At 46.6% G+C, this 22,808-nt stretch overlaps 1 protein-coding gene across 8 annotated transcripts in view; it reads right to left on the bottom strand.

Annotated features, from left to right (window-relative positions):
• Positions 1–293: 293 nt before the first annotated feature.
• The window catches only part of BCOR (BCL6 corepressor), an 83,243-nt gene continuing 60,728 nt past the window's right edge, over positions 294–22,808 (bottom strand). For all 8 annotated transcript variants that reach the window (XM_080374327.1, XM_080374330.1, XM_080374326.1 and 5 more), the window contains 7 exons: positions 17,774–18,102; positions 17,175–17,444; positions 11,318–11,484; positions 4,198–4,343; positions 2,946–3,023; positions 2,586–2,736; positions 294–1,415 (listed from right to left, as the gene is read on the bottom strand). In XM_080374327.1, the coding sequence (XP_080230453.1) occupies positions 1,121–1,415; positions 2,586–2,736; positions 2,946–3,023; positions 4,198–4,343; positions 11,318–11,484; positions 17,175–17,444; positions 17,774–18,102 (1,436 nt within the window). In that variant the 3' untranslated portion in view covers positions 294–1,120. The remainder of the gene's footprint in view (positions 1,416–2,585; positions 2,737–2,945; positions 3,024–4,197; positions 4,344–11,317; positions 11,485–17,174; positions 17,445–17,773; positions 18,103–22,808) is intronic.

Genomic DNA, 22,808 nt, shown 5'->3' with positions numbered 1-22,808 from the left:
GAAAAATAATTGAACCTATTCACAATTCTTTAAGTAAAAGGCAATGCAGAAAGTATTGTGAATACCACTTTCAAACCTCTATCCCACACAAGGCGCCCGCCCAATGTTTTCTTGTAACCTTGAATTTAGAAAGCCAATGCAGATTCTACCTCAGATTTCATCAGCTGCTCGCTGGCACCTGTGCCAGCTCTGCTCCGCTCAGAGAACCGCTCATGGAGCCTCATTTCATAAACATTAATGAGTTGGAGCTCATTTCGCATCCAAGCACAGAATTAATGGGAGTCACTTCAGCCTCTTCATTTCTCAACAGTTTTATTGCCTTTAAGAAAATTTTTGTAAAATATAAATACAAAGGCAGGAGATTTACTTACAAAGTTAAAACACAGATCTCAAACATAAACACACAATTCAGAAAATTTAGTTTATGTACAGTTTCAAGCAACTTCAACATATGTTAGTTTTTCAATATTTTACAAGGTACAGAAAAAATAGTTCAAAGTCTTCTTTAAATAAAGAGCATAAAATGTTTAAACATATATAAACAATCCGGTTTGATGTGTGAAAACTAAATTTCACAGCTTTTAAATTAGGATATAAAAGTTCTTACAATTAGTTGATGCGTATGGATATGGTTTAATTTATATTACAAACTATTGAATTATATTCAATAGTGCTTACCTGGCCAAAGCAGGTAATTCTGTAAACAAAAAAACAAAAATAATATCACCAAGTGCCTTACCGAATTCTATCTCCCAAACAAGCCACACGACTTTGATCACATCACCTAGAAAAAAGTATGTTCTGTGTAATCAGTGCTTTGTATGAAACAAAGTCAATGTGTGTGTGTTCTTTAAAAAAAAAATGTGTTCCAAGTAATAACAAACTTATCCCAAAGCCTGTGTGCATTTAAAGAAACATTATATAACAATTTTGTAAAAACTGATTGAAGTTAAAAAAAAATTCTTCCAAAATCCATCCAACTGGAATTCAGATCTCTTATATAAAGGAAAGATATTTTCATATTTAATAGTGTCCTTTCTTTACAGAAACATTTTCATTTGAACACATATACATAAAGAAGTAACTGTATAGAGCACTGTACATTAAATGGCCTGATGGTTCACCAGAGGATGTCGAAGGGAGGGTCCTCATGCGGATGCAACCAGTGAAGCGAGGAGCCGAGCAAAGTCTTGAGTTCGCTTGTAAACTCTACCAAGTCCAACAGCTCTTTGCTCTCCGGGTTAAAAGCTTCAAGGTCCATAGCGCAAGAGAACAACTGGCTGAGGGAAGTCTGTTTGTAAAACTCTGCCTCTGTGATGGTGACAACTTCCAAATTGGGGAAGTTGCAGCGGAAGATGCGAGATGACATTTTTAGCCTCTTCACCACGTCTGAGAGCAAAAGCCAGTTCCGTGGTCTGTGGAAGCAAAGGAGAAAGAGGCTCCAATAACTGACATTCACTCATGGGCTTCTTGACTCTTCACCGTATTGCTGTGACAGACCCTCCCCGACTGTACCCACACAAACAACGCCCCTGAAATCAAGGCCATCACCCACAGGGTGGAATACAACAGATGTGCAGGCGTGTATGTATTTACTCACAGTACCACTGCCTGCAGCTTTGGGGAAGGAGGGGGAGGTACTGGAGCCTATAAACCCAGGGTTCACGAGCACACGTGTGCGTCTGCAGCCATCCTGAGACGGCTGCTCATACAGTTAAAGGTTTGCCTGGCTGAGCCTGACTCTCATTTAGCAAGGTAGAAGATGGCTTATAGTTATAACCAGAAATTTCAGCACCTCTGACTTCCAGAGATGCCAATCTTAAATATGTCAACAGAGGGTTGTTTTTCTCAGATTAAGAATACATTTTTTTAAATTCATTCTTCATACTTGTCCACTTCAGAGAACTCATTACATCCATCACTCAAATAATAAAAACACATTAAAACCTGCACTCCTAAAAGATTAATATTTAAAACTATTTTTCCCACATCTGTCATCAAAATTGGTGCAAATGACAAATGGTAGCTATTTACAAAGCTAATTTATAACTTGAATACAACAGATAATAAAATTTTCCAGGTCTCTGCTTATTATTAAGTATCATAGCATCTTCTGTAAGATGCTCATTTGTTTGATCCTATTCAGAGCTTTAAACCAGTTTTGCTACAAAGACCAGAACACCAGTAACAATGTCACTGCGTCATCCACAAAAGCGCGCCCACTTAGCAATACAGAAAAGCCTATTAACTAAAATTGAAAACACCTTACAAACAAATTTAAGTGCTGCAAGCACTTGTAGTTTGGGATGTTATACCAAGGTGCCTGCGTGGGACAAGGGAAGGAATCTGTGTTCAAACGTCACTCATCCTGCTCGGGAGTATGGCACTCAAACCGCAGCCCTGACAAGTCAGCCTCTCCCCCTCTCACCTCCTATTCGCTTATTCTAAAAAAGCCTGGCAGGTAACGGAGTTGCGCTGTCATTCACATTACATAAACACAAACTTTCCCCCACAAACACAAACAGCTACCATCCCAAGTAGATCATCTCCGCTTATTTTACGCCAAAACCTGTATTTGTTCTTACCCCTGAGAGAGACACACTTGAATGTTGTAACACGGCAAGGGAGGCTCATCTGAAAATTCAAATTCAAACACATCGCTAAACCCATCTTCATCTTCATCACCTGGGCCGGGAGGATTTGCCAAGATGTCAAATCCAGATTCATCTTTTGGATCTAAATAAAATTGAATAAAGGTGCCAAGTCAGCATTGAAGAGACTGTTGCAGGTCTTGCTTTTTCTTCCAATAACGTGATCTGTAAATAAAATCAGTTTGCTTCCTTCCTAGCTTCCTCCGCCATAAAAACAAAACAGCCCCCACCCTCACGTACTGCATGTTTTGAAAGTCTCCGCATACAAAGAAATAAAGGATAACATTTGCTCACCACACACAGAGCTGCCATAGAAATCCCAGTACAAACCAGGGTCATCAACACTTCGACCCTGCAGGTCAGTTAAATACTCTGGAGAGGAAAAAACAACAACAAAAACATACTGATGAGAACAAAAAGCTGGCAAGTGTAGCAGACCGTGTGTCATACAGTCTGACTATGCATCTTCCATACCTTCCATCAAAAATCCCCATACCATGTTCCTGATGCACATGCTATAAACAACAGCATATACATAACATTCTCACAAATATTCCTGGAATTTACTTTTCTCCTGCATCCTTTCTGCCATCTCAACAAATAATGACCCATCACATCAAATAACCACCCCAAGGTCTAACAGCGACAGACCCAACCTGAAGTTTCAGAAACCGAGAGTGGCAGTTTATTTTTGTGAAAGATAGGATGTACCACACTTTTTAGCCTGCACAGTTAGTTATTCTGGACACCAGTTTGGGAGTTTTCCCACACAGATACACTCGGAAGATATAGCTCTTTTCTACAGACATAATTTGGGAGATTTGCTAGCTGAGTTGATGAAAAGATACTGGAATTCAAGATGCTACGAAGTCCAAGATACTGGACTTTACTAAAAGTCATGATACACCTATGCACTTTCTACACTGCTCCATTTGAACAGGTAAGTAGATGAGTACTTAAACTCATCCACTGTGAACACTGCAAACATTTTCAGAGCTAAGTTATTAGGGAATGCAAGTATCTTTATCCAAAACTAACAGGAAAAAAAAGTAAAACCACGTTAGAACATGGACATCTTTAAGCACAAGAGCCTTTAAGAGCATTTCAGACATGAGGCAGAACTTGCAAAAATACAAGTACTGAAAGGACAAAAAACAAGACCACAGGAAACCAAAAAAAAAAAAAAAAAAAAGATTATGTTTAACAAACAGCTATTCAATTTGGCAAGTTTATTTTCATTTCAAGCAGAAAACTGAAGGCACTGAAACAGCCTGCTGACCGTCTACCTATCTATCAAATCTGATAGTACCATAATCCTTATGACTTATTAAGAGTTTCAATTAGAAGGAGCCTCCATGCATGGGGGCTGCATGCTACCCACCTGCAGCCACTGCGTTTTCACAGGCAGAGAGGGAATTACTGCAGCCTACCCTAACACTACTCCTTGGCATGGAGCCGTCCCCACCAGGCAACAAGGACTATGGGACCAGGGAATGTCCCTCCACTTGCCACGACCAGCGAAGCCCCACATAATGTGGCCACATACCTGTGAGGAAGGTCTCCATGAGCTCACTGTGGGTCATTTTCACAATGGTCCTCCCAGAGTAGGTTGCAAGTGTTGGATCAGCACCATAAGACAGTAACAAGCGGACAATTTCCAAGTGATCATTTTCAACTGCATCATGGATTGGTCTAGGGGGAAATAAAAAAGATCATAGTGTTACGTTTTGACTCAATAGTATTATGCAAATGTGTCTGACAAGAAACTTCTGACTTCGGATCAAAGTTATTTATAGCAAATAACACTATTAATACAGCTGCCAATCACCTTATTGTCAGTTTTACTTGCACATCATCCCCTCCCCTCTTTGTCTTTTCACAGTCAGACTGCTCAGGGCAGATATTGCTGTTACATCTATTCATTGCCATACATATTTCGAGGGCCAGTAAAATAATTACAGCGCTGTAACAGAAAGCAGGAGTTTGCATGAAGCCTCACAAACGTAATTTTGCTGCAAGTCACTCCACTGTTCCAAATCTCTGCCAATTCAACAGTGCGCTGTGGCGTAAGGCCTCATCTAGCTTGCCTCTGGGCAGGCACAGAGATCAGTTACCCAAAGCTCTGAAATTATGTACACAGAAATAAGTTACGAAAATTTGCTAGGAATTACACTTCTGTGCTATACCCTCTTTAAACAGTACTTGTGAACATATTTGCAGCACAATCCAACCCTTCTACTCAGAGAACTGAAAAACATGTTATTTTAAGTTCAGTCCACCCGGAAATTAACGCATTTTACACGGCATGAGCAATCTATACAAGCTCAGACATAGATTTTGTGAGCCTACAGAAGGATTATTCATTAATACACATGCCTGCAATTCCAGGTTTAGAATTCCTTATCGCTAATTATAAATCGCATTAACTTTTGCCTTTAAAATTGATTATACGTAACAGGGAGTTGTCTGGAAGTAGAACATATTACCCTTCAGACTAATGAAGACGTGTTAAAATCCCATCTTTTCCTTAGACAGTGACGAGCAGGGAACTGAAAGTGGAGTCAAATGCATGGCCCGTGATCATGCAGCTTGACTCTATACCCCTTTAGACTGCCACCACCACTGCCCCACAACAAGGCTTCCAAGCTCTCAAGCAGATCTATTAAAAGGCAAAAGAAGTAAGCGAGGACTGTAACCAGGACCGCACATACTGCCTTCCTAGAAACCTTTCAGAATGACATTACAAGAATGTCATCTGGAAGCACAGACAAGCAAACCCCTCGGCTCCATCTACCAATCTGCCAAGCAACACTTGGGTAACAACCAGGGCTTAAACTCCCTCCTGCAAAGAGGCCAAATCCCACCGCTTCTGCTGCACGCAGCAACGGCCCCGCCATGTCACCACTGCCCTGGTACAGACGGCCATCCACGTGAGCTCAGGGCAGAGCTCCTGCCTCTGCAGGAGGAAGCAGGTCAAACCAGTCAGAAGAGGAAGGCACACGACCATATTCCTATCTATCACACAGCACTGCTGGTAGCAGGGGGGCTCTAATCCATCTCAGAAAGAATATTCCAACTGTGTTTACTCAAAGTACTTTCCAGTAGGCTGTGACTTAAGGTGATTAACATCTGTCACACGTGAGGCACTCTCGCTTGCCCCCATCTTGCTGGAAAGCTGCACGCGGTTTTGTTTTTAACATATGCATCCTATATTGACACAAGAGAGGTGCACTTGGGAGTTTGCAGCTTGATGGCTATGGGAAGAGGGCTTACCCCACACTGCCAGCCTCCTGCGCACCCCCAGGCAACCAACACAGTGAACAAGCAGGTGACCCTCAAGCTGCTGAGCGCAGTCCTCAACCCAGCTCGTGCCACCCCTCAGACCCCTGGCACCAGAGCATGCAACATGTGTACATGCACGTGCATGTCAAAGCCCCAAATGCTGCTCTTTGGAAAGCCACTTTCAAATTTTAAGACCAGAGAGGTCTATGAGGATCAGTTACACAGGGTCAGGATATCCCTTCTCAATTTCACAGGGAGTGCTCTTAACGTAACACCAAAACTATGTGATGCCCTTGAAACAGAGTGCTGGACAAGTCAGCATCCCTGAGGTTCCCTGCAAGCCTCACCCTCCCACCTCCACCTACTGACTCGGTGCTTCCACACAAGGACTGCTGCAGCATCACGTGCCTATGCAGCACCCGGCACATCCAGGATCTGGCCAGGGCTAAACATCCCAAGTGATCACAAAAGGTAACGAACAACAGGGGTGCTGACACCAAGGCTGAAGAAGTATTGGGTGTTTCTGGCTGCCAGCAAGCATCTGAGGGCTGAGCTGTGGGGTCACGACATTTTGAGCATCTACAACAGGAAAGATCAGCCTTGCTGCAAACCCTCCAGTCCCCCACTGGGCATGAAGCATCCCTGGCTGAAAGTCTGGCAACAGGCAGCATGAACAGATGAGAGCTATGGCTGCCGCCAAATGCTGGGGACGCTTTTCCCCCCCCCACTCCTTTACTTTACTTGAGTCTTTAATTTTGAACTGTGTTCCATTTTATTTTAAATCCAGAATTAGGATTTTCTGGTTTGGGGGTGGGGGTGGAGAGTGTTGTTAGTTTATTGGTTTGTGGGATTTTTTGTGTGTTTTTTTTTTTCTTGAACTGACTTACCTAAGTGGCTTTTGAAGCAGTAATGAATTCAAGATGATCCCTTAACTTATTAAAAACAGCATCTAAATCACCACGCAGTGTTTCAATCGATTTAACAACACCCGGATGAGTTTATTAAAGGGCGCCTGGGCATTCTGTGGGAAGGAAAAACGGCAGCGCCTGGGCTGCAACCCCGGGATGGGATTCCCTCTCCCTTTCTACGTGTCACCCAGCCTGGTTCAGTGGTGCAAACAGAGGCAGGGGTAGCAGGGCAGGCAGCAGGGCAGGCAGACCCAGCTTTGTCACCTGCCAGAGCACAGGGAGGCCACCCTGGGCATGAGGCAGGACTTTATAGAGGCGAGGGGGAGGAAAGGCGCAGTAAAGCCGCATGGAAGGAGGAAGAACAATAAACAGAAGGAAGAGACGGAAGGGAAGAAAACACTGGCAAGGAGCAGGGGAAAAAAAAGGAGATTCCCATAGATAAGGCAGGGGGGAAAAAGGCAGTAACAGAGCACTGACAGACTCTTTTACGGGCTAGCACAGCTTCTTGGCAAGCTCAAGAGCAGGACCACGCAAAGGCACAGCTACTTGTTTGCTTCTCCCACCAGGGCTGGCAGAGGAGGGAGTATTTTTCAGTCTTGGCAGAGTTTAACCATCCTCTTTGTAGGATGCAAAAGTGACTATTGGAGCCGGCAACTCTTTCAGATGTGAAAAAAAAGATCATCCCTGGGAGCCCTCTCCTGAGCTGCTTTGCCCATATAATCTTTTCTGCCCTCAGCATGGTGGAAATAAACACTCTCTATCCCTAATGATATAGTTAATGGTAGAACAGCTCATTTCTAAAACAAATACTTCAAAAGGCCCCAGAACGATCTGGGGACATTCGAAAGCTGCAATATCCTACAGGAGACACACATCCCAACCCTCTCTTGTGTACCGTCAAATTCTTCCTACTATTTTTACCACTACTAGAGTTAGGAAAACATTTCACTGGGGGTTTATCATTCCACCACCAAAATTATAAACTATTTAAGCCAGTCAGGGTTTCTCTCAGCCTTTCAGGCACCACCAGAATTTTCCTCATTGCAGTAAGAGGTCTCATAACTCGCTAAGCAATACCGTATCTTGGCATCTTATTTTTACCCCCATCTACTCTATCATGCAATGCTGCCCCATGGAAGAGGCAAGGCACAAGTTACAGGAGGGCAGCTATGCCGGCTGCCTCTTCTTTAACGCAATTAGCTGCTGGAGGGTATTGCTCTGCCAAGACCAGCTGAAAGGACACAGGAAGAGAGCCATCTTGGCATGGTCCTCCCAGGGAAAAAATAAAAAAGGCTGAGCTCATCAGCCGCCAGCAAGAAGGATAAAGCAAAACTGGCTACAGAGAATGAATCTAGCAAGCTAACTCTGAAGCAAAGGAGAGGCCTCACTAACAGGCAGGAGATGCCTGTATTTTTGGCATGCAGCTTTGTTTTTGAAGTGGTGCCGGTTCAGCTAGGGCATGCTGTGGAGGCAAGAGGAGAACAAGGAGATAAAGCCAAATACACTGGATGACCATCCTTGCTGATGTCAGGCACTGGTCATCGAACCCCCTTGTTGAGCTACTGCACTTCCTGGGGTCCTGTCAGGGAAGGAAAGCCTCACCTCTTAAGCACAGTCTATTATTATTTATAGGTAAGACGATTAAGAGCCCTTAGTGGCTGTGGCACCTCTGAGACAGGTCTTAAAGATCTCGCCCTGTTCTACAATAATCTTTGATTAGCCACTAATTCAGCCGCAGAGTGCTTGTGTATTCAGGGTCTGCAGGCACTGCACTTGGAGAGCCACCATCAACACAGAGTTTAAGGGGAAAACCACAGAAGACGGCTGTACTTAACCTGACCAGATGTGCCCTTAACAGGGCAGAGAGGGACACTGTGCACTGCAGGCAGCAGTAGGCATGCAGGCAGAGCCCCAGCGCTGAGCTGAGGGTGAAGGGAAGGATTGCACCATACCTACACACACACACACCCCCCCCACCCCGATGCCCTCACCTCCTTGCCCAGCCACTACGGTCTGGCGCTTTGTTTGGTTTTGGGTTCACCAAGGTTTCTGATAGTATCAGGAACCAGAGGCTGACAGCCTACCTGATCTACTGAACTCACAACAGACTGGCTGCATAGGTACATAAAAGGCAACACCAGAGCAAGAGGGTCGGGTCTTTGCTTCACTTTCAAAACTTGAACACACACATGCAAAACCACCACTTTGATCAGAGCGCCCACAGCACTCCAGGTAGGACGGAAAGGAGAGATGCACACTTTGCAAAACTCTCCTACATCGTTAACATTCACATGGACATTTTGTTCAGACTGAAGCCATATCCTCACTTGTCACAACTTTTCAGAGTGTCCTCCAAAAAGCTGACCACAGAGGCAGCTGGCAGCAAGTAACGCAGACCGAAGCTTCAGGCAGCTGGGATCCAAGTGACACCCCAGGCTGTCACATTAACAAAGGCAGCGTATGCAATTACATTACAGCTCGTGCAATTACAGCACTCCTCTATGTGGATTTACACTAACTGGCTGAATCAAACTGAACATCCACTGTTACTGTCTCAAGACTTGAGAGCTTCCAGCGCTACCAGAAACACCTTTGGCTAGTGGGCTTGTGAGATGGTGGATGGAGGGAACAATAAGGCACATTCAGCGTAGTTAAAGGGGAAGGGAAAAAGGCTTTGATTTTTTGGATTTAAGATTTTAGTATCTTACTTATTAAGAGAAAAATGGGATTTGTCTTATGAATGTCATGATTTGCTTTACAGAGACAGGGAAGTCTGGCCCTACCAAAAGGCAGTGGATAACACTCATCAGAAGTTCCTTACAGAAACTTCTGCTTTCCGTCCTCCCCAACTCAGGGCAGCTAGACCATCTTTCATCTGTGCATTAGATGCGTTTTGGATTCACACTGTCTGTTGGGCAGCTTTTCAAACAAAAAATAAGCCTGCCATCAAAAAGGAAAGGGAACCACAAGCTGAGTTCTGACATTACCGTCTATGATCAGATCATTACTATGTTCATTTCTAAAACGCATTTTCCCCCCAAAACAACTTTTCAGGGCACACAAGCCAAGTTTCTTTCTTGAAGATCAGCTCCATCTGTAATCGAAATCAAAGGTGGACTCTGAACTGGTGGGTGATTAGGACCGGTCTGAAACTTCCTGGGGTTAATTTTCTGTATAGCTTATTCCAGCAAGTGAGATAAAAATAATGTAGGGTTCTTTTTATGGCAACTTGCCACTGCTGCATAGGTCACGTATGAAAGCTGAAGACAGCAGAAAATGCGGGGCTGTTTGTAAGAAGTCTCAACTCTCTAGGCTGACAAAGAAGTGGGAGACAGAAGGAATCTGGCAATCCAGCCAGAGCTTCAATGCTTCTCCAGAAACGTTTCCTTTGGGCCATGATGGGCCGGTAACGACTGACCATTACCACCATGAACTTCGAATGGACCACCCTAGCCGGCCCTCTTGGGACTTTTGTTTTCCTGACTCCTCCCTTCCCAAGTTAATAAATAAAGAGCTTAAAAACAAAAGAGGTAGACTCTTAGTCATGCTAATCTCACCTGCCTATTTGGATGGTGATAGTGAATGAGATAAACCATTTAAGATAACAAGCTGCAGGAGCTTCACAGAATACAAAGTGACCTGTCCCCAAAATGCATAGACTGGATAACATTCTGCATATGCTAAGGACAAGTGACCCCAAGGTCAGCCTCACAGAGGCGGTCAACGAGGTACTTCAGGAGATGTACATGCAGCATTTCTAGCTCCACAAAGCAAGAAAGAAAAGCTTACTATCTATTCTGCAAGCACAAGAACTCAGCACCCCTACTATTTTATGAAGAAAACTAAAAAAAAGCTAATTCGGGATTAAAAAAAAATCAACCCAAAATATCAAAAGAGCAGATAGTTTTAACAGTTCCACAAAACAACACTTTTATATAGCATATATAGGACTTGCACACCCAATCACTGCAAGAGCCTGAAGTGCTCTTAAAAGCAACCCTGCTAACAAGGCAAAGCCCACTGTTGTGGCACAACTCGAAGGACTCGGAGAGCACACAAGCAGGGTTGCACCTCAGGTAATGCTCCTTCCTGCCCCGTCGCTGGAAGTTTCACAAACTCTTGAAGAAAAATAAAGCACAACTTATTAAAATTCCCAGAACAAAAAAATAAAAAATTACACCAAACTCGAAACACAACAAAAGTGTGCCCCCACCGCTACATTAACTGGAGAGCACAGGAAGTCACCGAGTCCGGCACGCTTCTGCCCAAGGACCAGCAATAAGGAGGACACCACGCAAGAGGACCCTGGCAGCATCTGACCTGCTTTGGGGGTTTCATGCAGGACGGGGGATAAGGGGAGGATAAAGGAAAGACATAAAGAGAGAAGGAAGGGGCACTTCCTCTCACCGTCATGGCCTAAGAAACCACTGCCTGGTGGCTGTGGCCACCCAGTGCTGGGCTATGGGTGCTACTAACCTGGTTCCATCCTGAGCACTGCAGTTGACGTCAGCCCCATACTCGAGGAGATGCCTCACGATGCTCAGCCAGCCTCTGGCACAGGCCTCATGCAGGGCACAGTAACCCGCGTTGTCGCGATGATTCACATCACACACCTTGTTTTCCAAACAATACAGAACCACTTCCTGGAAACAGGAGGAAAAACAGATACATCGAGTTATTTCTTGCTGCAGTGATGCACAGATTTCTCTTCTTAAAGGAGCTGGGGAGCCTGGGTGGGTGTGTGTGGAAGGCAAAAAGGGGAAAACACAAAATCCCTGTGATATGCCTAAGTTACCCTCTTTGAGTCAGTCAAAAGGAAAACGGGAGCCATTGAAAGCCGTATTTATTCAGGACACAGAGCAGAGACCACGGCTTTCCATGAGCAGATTAGCTTGGACAAAGTGGCACCAAGAGCTGTGCACCCTGCAGGGACCTTCCCGCAGCCCCCAGTGTCAGCAATCGTCACAGAGAGGGAAGGCACAGATTTTTCAGACAAAACTTGCAGCTTTCCACTTCTCAAAACTTCCATGCATAAAGCTAGCAGGAAGGTTTTACTAGTACATCTGCATTTTTTAGCAGAAAATTCTGCAAGCACAACAGCAGCACAGCCGACATCAGTTTGATTTTAAAAAGAAAAAGTGCATGACCCGAAACAAAACACATTTAAGACACACAAAGAACGGTTTGCTATTCACAAACAAAAAAAAGCCCGGCTCTATCAAGATCGGGGAAATCCCATTTTCACCCACCCTTGGTTTTCTGCATGCAGAACTAAAGCCAGGCGCCAGGTTCCAATAACGAGCCCGGCGCCGTGGGAAGCCATGTGAATTTAACACAATTCATCTTGCAGTCAAATATACCACGGTCGAGAGCCTAGGCCAGGCTCAGCTCTACGCTGTTGTGCAGCCTTGAAACAATGACTGCTCCATCACTCAACCAAAAATTTAGGATGGTGCGAGTCTTCCTTGATTTGTGTCAGATGCAAAAGAAAAAAACCTACCCATTTCTAAGTGACACTGTACGTATAAAATAGCCCCTGCGTTCCCAGATTAGCAGCAAGCCATTAATTTTGCATTTGCTCCTCCTGAAGGCTGAGTGACATCTTCGCAAAGCCAGATAGGGCATGGAGAAGGCAAGTGTTTGCCTTGCCAAAACAAGAGAATAAAACAACTGCTGGGTGTCATGCATTTATTCTTCCCGTTTTGAAATCTACCGGAAAGCCCGCAATAATCTGTTCTCTGGGTATACCTGACCTGAGAGCTGGTATCTAGGATACAGCATGAAGCTGCTCTTTTAGCAGGCCCTCACTAAACAAGCTGAAGTGGGGAGCTAATGAGCTGCCCCGTCCCAGGCACCAGAGCATCCCCCTCACCTGCCACCGGACCACCTACACCTGATGCACCCATCGGTTTAACCTGGGATCCCCACAGACCCGCCTCCCAGCGAACAGGGGGCTCTTCATGTTCCTGCTTACCAGCCCGAAGCCCAAAAATCAGTTCAGAATGGATGCTTTTTACCCTGCACTTCCTCAATCCCATAAGAAAGGGCTGTGCAAAATTATACCCTGGAGGTATGAATTTTCCTTCAAAACCAGACCACCCCGCCAGGCAAATTAGCAGATGGATATAGGTAGCAGAAGCAGCTGCCATATTCAGTTCCACTTTTAGCATGCAGTTACCATTTAGAATAGATTCTGCAACTCAAAATAAAAGCCCTTTCATCTATTTTTGTAAAAAGGAAAGGCTCGTCGTAGGGCAGAATACCTACTACTGGACGAAAAGGACAATTTTGTCGGGCAATTCTGTGTTAAGAGGCTATAAGAAGAATGTCATTAACCACAAAATGTAACCATAAAGACCATAAAACTCTACATTGTTAATTAATTAAATGCCTCATTAACTTTTTTTAACATGATTTATTCAATTTTCAAAAAAAATTAAGTCATCGCTGCCGAATACAGGAACATGTGGTGCCACAAACACACTTTTGGTTTCATAAGCATCTCTCACTAACATTAGAGAAAGGCTGTGAAAGTGCCACAGGGCAATTTAATGTCTGTACAGGTGCTCTATTTAAACCAGCAATGTGAAAATCACTCGCAGTTAATCCAAAGAGTCAAGCTAGCACATCACCAGGCAAGATATGTGCCACCACCGCTTCTGCTGCCTGCAGTTTGTTAGACAAATTGCAAACAGTAGCGTTAAAAGGTGCATGCAAATATGCATGCTCCATCCTCACCTAACAAAGAGATGCCCTTCCCTTTACTGTCTCCCACCCATGCCCTGCAGCAGCTCCTGCCCCTTTTCCAAGGGAAGGGGTCACCATCCCCCTGCGCATCCCCCATACCCTGGGAGCACACGCTGCCACCAAGAAGCACTATTGCCCTCCACTTAACCTCGAAACATGGCCCTTGGGCAAGGCATTATAAAGCTGAGCCATAACGCTTCACCACAGCCATGCCAAGTCCCAGAAATGATGCTCGAGGTGATGCTCATTCCCAGGCAGGGTGCAGGAGCTCCCTAGGGGAGCTATGCAAGGGCAGGATGACGCTCAGAAGCTCCTGCTCCTGCAGCAGAGCCACTGGGGACCCAGCGCCAGACCCTCGGTGTGAAGCATCCCCAGGGCCAGACATTCTTCCCCTGCCTAGGTAAGCCCTGTCTTCCTGAGCATTTAAAACGCCTGGAAACAAACACCATCTTTCCCCAACCCCTATCACACACCACATATTCCTCTAATTTCACTGCCTTCCTAGGCAAGATTTAATCCCAAATTCACCAGAGAACTTTCCAAGTCCAGTCACACACCAAAAAGCAACAAACGGCACAAAGACAGCCAGTGTTTCCTCTCCCATCAAATTCATTACGCAAGCCTTTTGTAATTTTTTTCCCCAGAAGACTCTACGCTCCCTATAATTCCCCCTTCACAAAAAGTAAATTACAGTTTTAAGACTACTATTATCTCAAGTCGTTTGTTTCAAATGGGGAAAACCAAATGGATTTGAGAGCGCCCATACACTGGGATGGGTTGTTAATACCCTGATGAAGCAAGGCTTGGCGCAGAAGCCTAGCGAAGGAAAGGCAAAGCTTCCCACCAGCTTCAGCAGGGTTTTGCTCAGACCCTATGGATTTCCAGAGCCAAAGACCGTTTGCCACACTGCCGTTAAGTAGCCTTGTTAGCTGCAGCCCTACAATTTATCTGACCAGACACATTTGTCCTTCGACATTTCACTCTCACATCAGTTTTCACATGCAAAATTCTAACAGCTTGTGTCCTCCTCCTGCAACTATCTGGAGCACAACTGCACCGTGCGACTGAGTAGGGCAGAGGCACCTGAGCTAGCAGCACTTGGATGCCCTGTGGGTCCAGGAGCGATATATACAGCTCGTCAGCACCTTTGCATGCTTAAGGTGCCAGCACTGCCTCCGGGTTTGGGGTGGGATCTCTGCATGGCCGCAGGGCCCTGCGCAAAGGCAGGCAGGCAGGCAGGCTGCCAAGGGCAGGCACAAGATCATCCAGTCTCAGGGCAGAGCTGTCAGGGCTGCTCTGTCCCATACAGCATTCCTGCCACTGTCAGGGCTCAGTGGTGCCCCGTGGTGCCAGCCACTTCCAGCTCCCAAGTCCTGCATCAGCACTCAGCATCCCTCTATAAGCTGTGGCCCTGGTGACGCAAACTCGTCTGCCTCCTCTGCCACCAAGCTGGCAGGGGGCCACTGGGCTACCCACTGCCACCACAGCAGCTATGAGAAGCCTTCATGTGCCCGTGAGCATCCAACACTCCCACTTCAGCAACGACCCCTGGCCATGGCACCGCAACCACCAAAGGCTGCTGCCCCACTAACGAAGATGGCAGAAAACAGATGTGTGCAGCTACCACAGGTCACAGATCAGCAAATTACTTTGACCCATCGATACATATTTATTTATTTATTTCTAATAGAGGAACCTGTAACTTTTTGACCATTATAATCTTTCTGGCAGCAGAGGAAATTCAGCTTTCTACTAACTGCAGTAGTCTAGTCGCTAGCAAGAAAAACACCACAGCTACACAGCTTCCATGACTGACCAAACTATCACAGCTCAACACAGGCCAAATAAAGCCATGACAGGGTGGCACAACCACCCACTGCTCTGGGCCTTGAAAGACACAGGCAATGCTGGATCCTAGCAGCAGCTCAGGCACATGGACTGGGCTCTCCTCTCTGCCCCATGCTCTGCCAACAACAGGACCCACTGTTGTGCTATCAATGCCAGCCAAACAATCAAGTCAAACCAATTGGAATATTTAAGCCTATGAAAAACGTGGTGTTCACTTGTACTTCCGGGTGAATTCAAGTCAGAAAATCAAAATCCCCAATCAGCTGATGGTGGGAAGGCATGGTGAGCACACAAGGTTACCTCAGGGTCACAGGAACCCCACCTCGGTAAGCCCTGGCACCCCCAGCTTTCTGCAACCAGCCCACTCAGGGCCAATGCTGTAGAGAGCTCCCACCATCAGCAAAGCAAACAGAGCACTCAGCCCCTGCTCGAGCAAGACCTCAGCCCATCACCAAGTTTCAGAGCTGCTCGCATCGAGCTGTGCTCAATGGAGCACACCAGGCACAGAAAGCAAAATGCCAAAGTGTACTCACCCTGACACACACCACGCAGGAAGAAAATACACACCAATAGCCTGGAGCACACACTAGACCACATTTTGATTTTGGATCCATAGGAAATGTTAGGTCCATAGGAAATTAAATCATTTACATTATGGAGATTACCATAGCAACGTTGCAACAACCACTTCTCCTCTTCCTAGCTACAGCTGAAGTGCCCTGGGTTAGAAGAAGCCTTTGTCTAGGGTAAACACAACACTTCCAACAAATACTGTCTTCCAGAGCTGGAGAAGGCCCCTCTTCACACAAAGCTCTCCAGCTCTACAAAGGCCTTTTCGAGGTTTCAACAAATCCCTGAGGCTGGGCAGGCCCCACCTGGGCCCGGGCTGATGCCACCTTCCAGCACAGGGCTCAAGCCCAACTCCGAGGTCCAAGCAGCCCTCCCACTGCCAAGGCAAATGCTGCAGCCATGCCGAAGCCAGCAATTGCTCTCTGCAATGAAATGCCTTCTTGCAAGATGTGAAGTTGAGCAACAACGACACTCATACCTACGTGCCCCTATTTCCCCAATAAAAGCGTGCTTCAAAACAGCAGAGCTAGGGGATTCACTGGTTTCTGATTTTTGTAGCAACAGGAGGGCTGTTTCATTAGACAACATTGCTTGGCGTAGCTGGAACAGCTCTAGACTCTGAGCACAAAGCATGCAGAGAACCAAGAAGCATCTGATCATGCAAGAGGACACTCCAAGCACTACATCCCACATCATGTACCAGACACTCCGTGGAGAAAAAAAGAGCAAAAGGAAAAACCCTTCCTCTAAACTACACTTCTTCACAAATAACAAAAGCAAAAATTGTACAGCTCAGTAAAGATCACCGTAAAGACTACTAAAAAAAAACAACCAACATTAATTCTGTTTGCAGATGGTTTATATTTAAACTGAAGCAAGGGTTACCAATAAAACTTTACCCTTTGCCCGTTCACACAGGATGCTGCTTACCCTGTGTCCCCACCAGCTGACCCAGCAGCGATGGGGACCCATTCCCACAGCAACCTGTCCCAGGCCCCACACGCTGGAGAAGGGAATGCACCAAGGGGGGCGTGGGGGGCAAATGTCAATGACCAAATTCAAAGCTGCTGCTTTGCAAAATTTCCATCTATGAAACTGTAAAGAGGGTTTTAACTTTTGAATTTTTTTAAAAAAATCATCATCCTGCAGGGCGCCGAGGGACCCTTACCTCGTACCCAAGGCGTGCTGCCCGCTGCAGCAGCGTTTCCCCCGCGTTCTTATTGACAATAAGCCTCCGCGCTTCAGGCGGCATGGGCCGGCTCGGGGTGGTCTCCTGAGGGGGGCTTGCAATCGGCAGCTGTGAGGGCTGTGAGACGGGTAGTAATGAGGGAGTCTGCTGCAGGCGATCGTACAGCTTCTGCTCATATGATTTGGCTGGTGAGGAGTCGCAGTCTGAAGTAGGCTCTGGTCGCTTTCTGACTTTCCTCGTTACCGTGACCTGTCAAAACCATTATGTGGGGGGTTTTTATCCTCATTTTCACAATATAGCGATGGGATTATATTTTGCCAGCAGAGAATTACGCTTTCCTACTCATACTTCATTTTTTAAGAAAGACCTGCTACAGCTTTTAAATGCAAGATGCCTCACCCTCTACAATAGTGCCTTTAACTTGGGTTAAGAAAAGCAAATACAAAATGTGCAAAGCATCCACAGGCGAATCTAAATGCATTCCCCGCTACCCTGCATGCATGACAGCGCATTAGTTTTAAGCAGGCTGGCTCTGCCTTCTGAGAGGCTGGTGGACAATTAAGTCTAAATAAAGATACCTTATCTTCAGCATTTTCGATATCTGTGGTGTCATCCCCTGTCAGAGATGACCTCCTTCTCCTCTCCTGCAGTGCCAAGTGTTTTGTTTTACACTGACGTTTCCCTGATGGCTTCTCACACTCGCTGTATTTCTGCAGCAGAGATGCATGTTGGAAATCCTCCTCTTCGTCTGTGTACAGCCCATCTGTCTTCCGGCTTTCTTTAATTTTCTGCTGTTTGGCAGCCAACCTCGAGGCTGGAGTACAGCTTGGCTGAGCCTGCCTTTTGCTGTTTGCATTGGTGGATGAAAGGCTCTTCATGTGCGGAGACACTGGGAATACGGGCAAGCCTAAATAGGAAGGAAAGGCATTACACATTGCATGGTGTGTTAAAAGGAAAACACATTGCTAGCACTTAACACAAGCTCCTCAACTGCTTAAGAGATCTACCAATTACATTTCCAAATCATTAATATTTTAAGCGTTCCACACTCAAATTGTAAATACCATCTTGCCAGTTAACGTTACATCAACAGCTATAATGCCCTGATAAAAATCACTATGTGAAATACCCTGCACCGGCTGCTGGGGCACAGCGAAAGCCCTACGGTGCCATGCCGTGCCGTGCCAGCTTGGTGCTGCTGCAGCCCAGCCACCACAGGCAGAGCGGAAAGCCGCTGCTGCACCGCCTCGCCAGAGGGAAAACAACTTGCCTCCTTACCTGGAACTGCTTTATCTGAAGGGGAACCAACTCCTCCGGCAGCCTGGGCCCGGCCGGGCTTGTCCGCCTTTGGCGAGGTGTGGTTGCAGGGCAGATAGAAGGATGGTGGGAGAGGAGGGGAAAGCAAGAGAGGTGGGAGCATGGATAAGGTCTTGGTGGGACAGCAGGTGGGGGGGAACGTTGAACTTAGCCCTAAGATGGCAGTAAGATGGGGAACATCTCCTTGGGTAGCATTTTTACTTGGAAAACAAACCAAGAGAAGGAAGGCTACGCAAGGAGCTGTCCCCACAGAAGCCTGTGCAAAGTCTCTTACGAGAAGGGCGGGGATTCCGCAGGAAAAGCCATCGCTGTGTTTTCCCAAGAACTCCGTCCAGAAGTGAATCCTTCTGTGAGACCAGGAAGCCCTGGGACGTTGGGGAACTAAGACCAGGCCTCTGCCACCTGTGGCAGGACACCGGCAGCGCCAGGTTTCCTCTGGGGATTAGCTCTAACAAGCTGGATCCCACAATGTGGGCCACATGCAAAAAGCATGATGACTTCTTTTTTTTTTTTTTTTAGAGTGCAAGCAGGTTTACAACAAAACAGGGACAGGAAAGTTGACTTTTTATAGTCTGAATTTCCCTTGGGAAGAGAATTGAGGTGACCTCAGAACCAACTCCTCTGCAGAAAAATTAAAGGTTGCTGGAAAGGAAGGGACACTTCAGCCAAACAATACCATGCCACTGAAGGGAAGGTGTAGAAAAAACCCTGAGCACTTGAAAGAGGCTCCTTTGCTCCCAGAAGTCTCTGAAGCGATCCTACTTTCAGGACAGAAGAGATGGTAGGAGCAAATATGGCAGCTGCTCAGCGAAGAGAGACCTTTATTTAGAGAGACTCAATCCAGAGCCAGTCGGTAAAAAAGAAAATAAAATCTAGATTTCTCTTGGTGGGCAGCTTCACACTTTTGTCTTCCTTTAAATAGATCTGTGAAAGCAACTCGCAGAAGCCTTTCTAGATTAAAGATGAAAACAGAAATCCCTCAGTTCTTTCAAGTCACTTTCTAGAAAAAGATGCATACCATGGCTTGCCAAGCAGATGTCAGGGAATTTACGGGACACACGATGTTGCAGATTGTTCAACAAAAATCCAGTAAGTTTTTTAGCCTTTGCAATCCTGAAGGAAGGCGCCTAGTCGTAGGCTGAGCCTACAGATGCAAGGCTGTCTTTCCAACTCTGCAGACAGCATGAAGTAAGGAGTGTTTAATTCTCCTGTTCACAACTAACCTAATTGGAGTAGCACATGAAAAGCCCAATTCCAATACAGGAGTATCATCATTATCTACTTAGTCACTTACTAAAAAAAACAGCAAAGATGAAAAGCAGCAGCAACGCAGTCTGGTGAGTGCAAAGGGAAGTAAGAAACTGCTGCATGTAGGAAAAACAGAATAGAAAGAAAAAAGCCTCACAGGTCTGGAGAAGGACAGAAATGTCAAAAGCGCGGAGGAAAAAAACACCGGAAGATAAGCCTGTCCCAAAGAACTGCAGGCTCTGCCACACAGGGATGCCAAGGCATTAAAAGCAGAAGTTTAATCACCACAAAAAAAGCATACTCCCAGCCTGCAAGTTCCACGTAAACTCTGTGCGCTGCTTTGACCCTCCAAAGTGGTGACAGCAAGCACTAGGCTAAACGTGTGCCGCAGCTAAGAGATGGAGAGTAGCAACACTATGCCCAGGAGCTTCAAGATCAGTAACATTGCAAGAGACCAGCACTATCCAGAAAAAGCCACGTGTCGGCCCGGGAAATGCAAGACAACACAGGCAGAAAAAAGGCAAGTGAATAATCCTGGAATCCCACCCCATCTTTCTGAGCACTACATATGTGAAGGGAGAAGATAAACAAGAGTGAGCAGGAATATCCCCAAATATCCATGGGGAAAAAAAATAAACCAAAAAAAACCCACCACCCCCCCCAAAAAACCCAAAACCCAGCCTCTGACTGATGTGGGTTGTGGCGAGTCTGACTCAGAGCAGGACCTCCCTCCCTTCCCACAGGAGCAGGCTGCAGAGAGGTCCACGCGGAAAAGCAGCTGCTGCCGCGTCACCTGAATGCTTGCTTGTTCAGCTCCCACCCCGGCAGCTGCCTCCTCCTGCTTGCCAAGCCAGCGGCTGCCGTGCCGCCTGCAACCCGCAGCAGCTCCGAGGGACAGGCAGCGGCTTTCCCAGTGGGCGAGATCCTCCAAACTCCTCTCCTTGGGGCTTTTGTTTCCACGCTGCCTGGGTTTTCTCCTTGTGCCGGGTGAGTGGCTGCAGCTCCCTGGGGGACTGTCAGAACAGCTGGCTACCACACAGTTGGCAGCACCAGGAGGTTATTGCTCAGCTGGGACCCCAGCAGAGGCTGTGTCTCCCGCCTTGGCCACAGGTCCAGGCATGTGGCACAATGCCCTGAGGTTGCAGGCATCCCTATACTCACAAACCTGCTGCACCCCAGAGAGCTAGCACAGGCAACATCACCTAGCAGGCAGGCTCATAGAATCATAGAATGCTCTGAGTTGGAAGGAACTTTCCAGACCATCTGGTTCCAACCCCCTGCCATGGGCAGGGACACCTTCCACCAGACCAGGTTGCTGACAGCCCCATCCAGCCTGGCCTGGAGCACTGCCAGGGATGGGGCACCCACAGCTGCTCTGGGCAGCCTGTGCCAGTGTCTCACCACCCTCACAGTGAAGAATATTTTCCTTATACCTAATCTAAATCTACCCTCTTCCAGTTTAAAGCCACCTCCCCTTGTCCTGTCACTACATGCCCTTGTACAAAGTCCCTCCCCAGCTTTCCTGTAGCCCCTTCAGGCACTGGGAGGCTGCTGTGAGGTGTCCCCAGAACCTTCTCTTCTCCAGGCTGAACAACCCCACCTCTCTCAGCCTGTCTTCATAGGAGAGTTGCTCCAGTCCTCTGATCACCTTCCTGGCCCTCCTCTGAACTCATTCTAACAAGTCCATGTCCTTCTGATGTTGGGGGCCTCAGAGCTGAACACAGTACTCCAGGTGGGGTCTCATGAGAGCAGAGTAGAAGGGAAGAATCCCCTTCCTCGACCTGCTGGCCACGCTCTTTTGATGCAGCCCAGGATACGGTTGCCTTTTTGGGTTGCAAATACACATTGCTGGATCATGCTGAGCTTCTCATCAAGGAACACCTACCTCCAAGTCCTTCTCCTCAAGGCTGCTCTCATTCCATTCTCTACCCTGAAATTATTTTGGGCAGGCAACATCCTGGCTCTTGTGGTTCTGACCTGCAAGTGAGACTGCAAGGAGGCGACAGCTGAAAGTCACCAGGGGAACACTTCCAGCAGCCACTGCTTGGCCACCCAGACAGCAGACACTGACTGAGTGACAGAGGGGTGACAGCCCGGTGGCAGCTTGCAATGCATGATTCCTCCCACACTAAAATCCCAGGTTGAACACAACTGGAGCAACAAGCCCAGAAGTCAGTATCCTCTATCTTCCTGGAAATGTGCAGAAACAGATGGCAAATCACCCTGTAGTTAGACTAAGGCTTCACAGGCACAGGGGCAGACCTCGATGCCCTGCTATAGCCTGCTTCTTGGGAAACAACCAGCTTCCCAGCAGCAGACTGCCACGTTCACAATCAGTGCCTGGGCACCAGGAACAGCTGTTCCCAGCCCCAGAGCAAAAAAAAAAAGCTGCAAGCAACAGGGTATGTTCTCGTATTCACAGTATCTGATTGTTTAAGAAAAGTTTGTGAACTAGTCCCGGGCAAGAAAGACAAGCCAAAAGTCTCCATCCCCATGCAACTTTCATGCAGAAGATGCTCTGTTGCACAAGAGGGGAAAATGTCCTCATCCTAGTGAACTAAGAAAAAGGAAATTCAAAAGTTTACACTTCAACAGGGCTGGAGAAGTGTCAGCAAAGTGATATGAATGATCTCCAGTGCTTCTGCGTAATGAATTGTGAAGCATAATTTAGTCAAGTTTATGGATTTACTGAGGTTTCCAAAAGCAAGAGGTTTTTCATAGCCATGGGACAACTGAATCTGAATGCCTTTGGGAACAGCGCATAAATCTGGAGCCAACTCTTTTTCTTTCCTGAGGTCACGCGTTAGAGAAGCCTGTCACTGCCACGGGAGGCATCGCAGGGTAAAGCTAGAGCATCCTTACACAATGCAGTTTCTTGTTAGTGACCCTCGTTTAATCTCGACAAGGTATCTCTTTCTGAAAAGTACAAAGGGGAGCAGGTTGTGGGCAGAGGTGTTTGAGCCAGTATCATGCTTGCCAACGCAGCGCATAAAGCAAGGGAGTAAGAGTCAGAGCTCCTTTTAAACCAAGTTTTGATCCCCTGCTCCA

Source organism: Falco punctatus (assembly GCF_963210335.1).
Source record: "Falco punctatus genome assembly, chromosome: 2".
In the NCBI taxonomy this organism is placed as follows: Eukaryota; Metazoa; Chordata; class Aves; order Falconiformes; family Falconidae; genus Falco; species Falco punctatus.
Note: the sequence above shows the minus strand (reverse complement) of the source record. Positions and strands in the feature narration are given on the sequence as shown.